This window comes from Cynoglossus semilaevis, chromosome 15 (assembly GCF_000523025.1).
Source record: "Cynoglossus semilaevis isolate Cse_v1.0 chromosome 15, Cse_v1.0, whole genome shotgun sequence".
NCBI classification, from domain to species: Eukaryota; Metazoa; Chordata; class Actinopteri; order Pleuronectiformes; family Cynoglossidae; genus Cynoglossus; species Cynoglossus semilaevis.
The window spans coordinates 15054401-15059665 of record NC_024321.1 but is presented as its reverse complement, the minus strand read 5'-3'; the positions used below and the strand labels follow the sequence as shown (position 1 = coordinate 15059665).

General features: G+C 40.3%; 1 protein-coding gene across 4 annotated transcripts in view; it reads right to left on the bottom strand.

Annotated features, from left to right (window-relative positions):
• Window positions 1–5101, bottom strand: part of LOC103391189 (TNFAIP3-interacting protein 1) — an 8893-nt gene extending 3792 nt beyond the window's left edge. Inside the window, exons 1-3 of one of the 4 annotated variants that reach the window (XM_025062875.1) lie at window positions 4821–5101; window positions 1371–1521; window positions 960–1103 (exon numbers count right to left, since the gene is read on the bottom strand). In XM_025062875.1, coding sequence (XP_024918643.1) covers window positions 960–1103; window positions 1371–1521; window positions 4821–4957 — 432 coding nt within the window. In that variant the 5' untranslated portion in view covers window positions 4958–5101. The remainder of the gene's footprint in view (window positions 1–959; window positions 1104–1370; window positions 1522–4820) is intronic. The other 3 variants (XM_025062876.1, XM_017039125.2, XM_017039124.2) reach the window with 3 other exon arrangements.
• Between the last annotated feature and the right edge of the window lie 164 nt (window positions 5102–5265).

The following is a 5265-nucleotide window of genomic DNA, read 5'->3' as shown; positions in this document are numbered from 1 at the left end:
GCTAATTGCAATCACAACCAAAATGTAAATAAAAACAACCAGGGGCAGCTACATTATTGCAAGCTAACATATTTACAAAATTAATACTGTTAAATACTGTGAAATTATATCAAATAAACGCAATCGAATGGTATATAGTATATTTAAATCCTAGTACAAAAATATATTTATAAAATAGAAATGAATGTTTTTCAGATCCATTTGCTTGAAAGTTTGAAAAAAAGATTGATGTCGATTGAGAGACGTGGGGGGGGGGCTTTACTAATATTGATAATAATATTGAGGGCTGTCAAAATAATAGGAGAACACGCAGCTTGCACTGTAATGATTTACTGCCTTTGATTGATGGTCCTGGTGTGACACTGGATAATATACGCCTGACTTTGCATGTATTATAATGCATGGGTGTCCAATAAGTAGATTGCGACCAGCCAGTCTATAGTATGTACTGTTTATATGAGTAAATATGCAGTAAATAAGGTAGATCACCTTAGCCTGGTCATGGACAGTAGCTCCAGAACCAAAAAAAAAAAACAGTGGAGACCACTGATATATATGTATGTATAACAATATTATATATAATATGGTGTAGATATAGTGTATCTGCTTGATACAGTAAACGTATTGATGACATAACCTTTGAAAGTAAAATAATCAGGGCATTTACAGCCTACATTTATTCAGACATTGGTCACAAAGGCTACAGATGCTAGTTTTGGTTATAGAAACATGGCTTTTATAGAGAATTGCTGAGTCATAACCATTAAATTAGACCCGACCCCTTGGGACTACGCTAAGTACCAATGCTGTTGTACTGATACAGTGGTGTTTCTAAAGTTTATTTATGAACTATAATGACTTTTCTTAGTAGTTGTTTTTTTTTTAACCTCCTTTTAACCCGAGGTCTGTGCTAAGACTGGGCGTTACTGTTGGGATCCTGACGCTGGGGCAGTGTTTACTTGTTGGTGCTCCAGTTTCAGCAGCAGTCTGCTGTTCAGCTGTTTGAGGGCCGTGTTCTCCACGTCCGAAGCCTCCAGCCTCTGCTGTAGCCCCAGCGTGGCGCTGCGGTACACCTGGTCCCAGTCGTCGTTCAGCTTCATCAGCTGAAACATACAATCACAAGCATCTAAATGGCCGCCGTTACCATAACTGTCAGGGGGTGAAATCAGGTCAAATGTGTGATTTTTTTGTTTTTTTTTTTTTGGTGACAGTTTATTCTACTTTTTAATTAATTAATTATTTTTATTAATGGGGGAGGAATTCTGAAACAAGGTTGGATGATTGTTTTTTTTTTTTTGCAGTTTAGCAGCAGTTTTCACACAAACGCCCACAGCTCACTCTGGTCTGCAGCAGCCAGCTGATGATTGTACCTCTTTGTTGACTCTGCGCAGCTCTGTGTTCTTGTTGAGCAGCAGCACCTTCTCCTGGTCAGTGGAGGACACCGTCATACTCTCAGTGATCAAAGTGACCTGTTCCTCTGTGGACAGCAGCCTGTCCCCCACAGGACCCGCGACCCCTGTCCTGCAAACACACACACGCACGCACACGTGGGACCGGTGCCGTAAATAACAGCCATGATGGAGAACATTAGTAGAGGATTTCCAATAAAAAGAGAACTCGTGTACGCACGAAATACTGACAGGTACTTGTTCACACCCACTCGCATAGAGTGCACTTAGAGAGAATCGAGTTATTATGCACACCCACGCACGTACATGCATGCTCTGTCAGAATTATGCAGTCAAGATACTCGGAGAGATAGAGAGAAAAAGAAACAAAACGAGAGAGAACGCGTTTCAATTGGACAATAATAGGCTTTGTAATAATATTAATATTATTATATTAAAACAACAATAATAACAATAATAATTTTAATAATTGATGATTATTGTTGTTCTAATAATAAAATAATAACACTAATAATAATTATTATTAATAATAATTATTATTATTAGGTGAAAGATACAGTTTAGTTTTGACAGCCCTAATAATAATATTTATTTATATTTATTATTATTATTAATAATATTTATTATTATTATTATTAAGGCTGTCAAAATTAACTTGTTAATCTTAATCTAAATTAATTTCTTAATTAATCTTAATTTGTGAAATTAATCAGATTTAAAATGTTACTGCATCTTTAACCCTCGTACAGGACACAGTAGTTCCACCGTCTAGTTATATTTGCTGTAATACACAGTAATAGTATTAGTATTTGTGTCATTTAAATACTGATTCAACAACTGACATTTTCCCATATCAATAATTCCATCATTAGAATTAGTCAACACCTGCAGCTACGACTGCAGCTACGACTGCAGCTACGACTGCACCTACCACTTCCTGTTGTTGCTTCTCCTTCTCTTTGATCAGTTACGATTAATTGTAATTGCTCATGATTAATCGACCACAACGCTGTGATGGATGGATTTAAGATTTAAAAATAAAATCCTCCTACAGCCCTAAAAGCAGTTTACTATCACACACTGTCACTACTTCTCCTAATACTGTACAGTATTTCTCACCTGCTTCACTGTCCACTGTGTCCGTCTCAGTGCAGGTAATTAGAACCAGTTTTCTCTTTTATCAGACCAGGGTTTGTTTAAAGTCTTGTCTAAATGGAATCTCTGACAGACAGACAGTAGAGGTCTCCAAATGGAGGGGGTAGAGCGAGGTGTGGGGGGGTAGCTCATGTGAGATCACAGATATCAGCATGTCTAGCTGATAGCGATGCTTCACACAAATGTACTGCAGTAACCTCAGGGAGCTTAGAGCATCACAACCACATGACCTCTGACCCCTCAGGCTTTCAGCGGCAACACACGCTGTCTTCCACTTTCACAGCATCCTGATGTGGTTCCACCGGTGTTACACCACATCAGACGGCTGTGCTTCACAGAGTCGGGCCCTTCAGAAAGACGGTTTTTGTTTTGTTTTTATAAAACCCCAAAAAGGTTATTCCAAGTGCAGTTCCCCCGCTGTCCAGCAGGGTGTGGCCATATTCCTTTACTCATCTTCTACCACTGAATCCTCCTCAGGGCTGTGGGGAGGGCTGGGAGTAGAGTGAATAGTTAACTTAATCCAAATCTGTATGTTTTTTGGCTGCGGACGGAAACTCATGCACACTTACAGAGGAAATGCAGACTCAGCACAGTCTGGTTTCGTAACCCTGGACTCCAGGAGGCGTCCTTTCAACATCCACCATCGTATCTCATTAAAAACCCATTCATTGAATTTTTGGTCACTTATCAAATTGGTGTAGATTAGACCCAGAGCTGCTTCTCGACACTATTCTGAAGGTCCATTTGGACTGAATGTCATATTTGATGAGATAATGAAGCTCTAAAAAGTCGTCATCAGAGATGTGGTTAGATGATCAATTAGCTGAGCCGTCTCCTGGAGAATAGCGCAAATCGACTCCATTTCTTTTTCTTTGTAAGTGGGGTGGAGCTATCAAAATTAATTAAGACATCAATTCAGCTTCATTCTAAATGACTGTCTCCAAATGACTGACTCATCCACACTGAACCAGCAGGTCTGCAGTAAAGAGCCAAGGCAGACGCCAAAATGGGGCTGAGCCTTCATGCAGTGGCCAGTTTGGCCACAAGCTGTCAGCGGACGCTCCAAACGTCCCATCCTTTTGTCTCGGCTCCTCGACGGCCGCTCTCTGAGGACACCGTCATTCCCACGGTGTCCCTGATTCCGTGACAGCCGATACAAATGCTCTGTGACCCACTGCAGTATAGTTGTCAATCACGAGAGGGAAGTGTAAAATTCCACTGTGTCCTGAGTCAATATGCTAATCCACCGAGAAGTATCATGTTCACTGCGTGTGTAGTTGTCAGAAAAGAAGAACTTGAGATTTTGTTTTTAAAACTGACACATTAGTCTGCTGTGATGCAAATAATAATAAAAAAAACTAAATAAAGATTTAGAACCTCTGGATTTACACACAGCTGTTAAACAATCCTGAACGTTAAGTTTCTGTGCCTTTACCTTTAGATGCTAATGAGCCTCTGTGTACTCTGCCCACTTAGTCCTTCCATGTAACCATGGCAACGACTTGTGATGCTTGGCAGATTCTGACTGACACATGCGTGGTACAGTAGTGTATTCCATTCTGACAGGTATGGCAAAGTGGCAGGACGCCTATGTTTGAGCCAAAGTCGGACCCAGATCGAGATAAAGTTCCAGAAGGAAAAAAGAGTGAACTTGGATGTTTTCTGTTGTTACAGAGCTGTGCTGAGCATTTGGTCCAGTATTTAAATATGAGTAAAGGAAATAACACATCCTCAGACAGTAGGAGAGGTAGCATGGGCGCACCTACACAGTTGGAGGCCCCCGAAATAATCCTGTGATGTAATGGCTCGTTTTGATACACAATTACAGATTATGAAACTTAAATCTACTACTGTATGTTGTCGAAACGTGTACTTTGAGTAGACGGAAACTCCAGAGGTGTAAATATGTGTACTAAAAAACCCAGATGACGTCCGTTTGTCATAATATGTTCATCGTTCTGCTATATTAACATCGTGGTTTTGATCTGTTTTCAATTTTGAAACTATCACGACCTATTCGAAAACTTCACAATTTTGTGTGTTTTCTTCTTCTCAACAAGTCCAAGATAACGGTATAATAAAAAATAAAACAGCTTAATTGAAGCTTCTAGCCCAGTCTAACGTCTACAGAGACATGATAAAAATACTCAACCATAGATGTGGATACATTTCAATTTAAGAGGCCGTGGTTGACAGATTTCTCACATGAGTAGGTATTCTCTGTTTTGTGTCGATAAAAAATGTGAACGTACGTACCACAGTGTTTCAGTAGATTTGTGCCAGAGTTGCTTCTCAGTGATCTCGCTCTTTGGTGAACTCTTCTCTGTTTCTCTCTCTGATGCTGGGGGTGATAACAACGAGAACGACGGCACAGACAGCACGTCTCCGTCCATGGCTGCACAGATCTTCTCAGAAAGTTTCTAATGAAGTGGCAGAAAAGTTGAACTGTAGCCAGGGCAAAGTTTCCCTTCCCGTATCCTCTGCTCTGTATCTAAGAGAGAGTAAACAGTGTCATCAGTAACGAAAGAGGAAGAAGGCTCTAGACCAAGAGCCACATGACGAGATGTTTAGAGAACAGGAAGTGACATCGGCAGCCTTCTATTCAACAGGGCATTTCCCTCTGTGGTTAATTATCTGAATGTAACACAGGCTTCAGTGTGATCATCGACTCACAGCTTTAACACCGAGTTGAGATTTGACT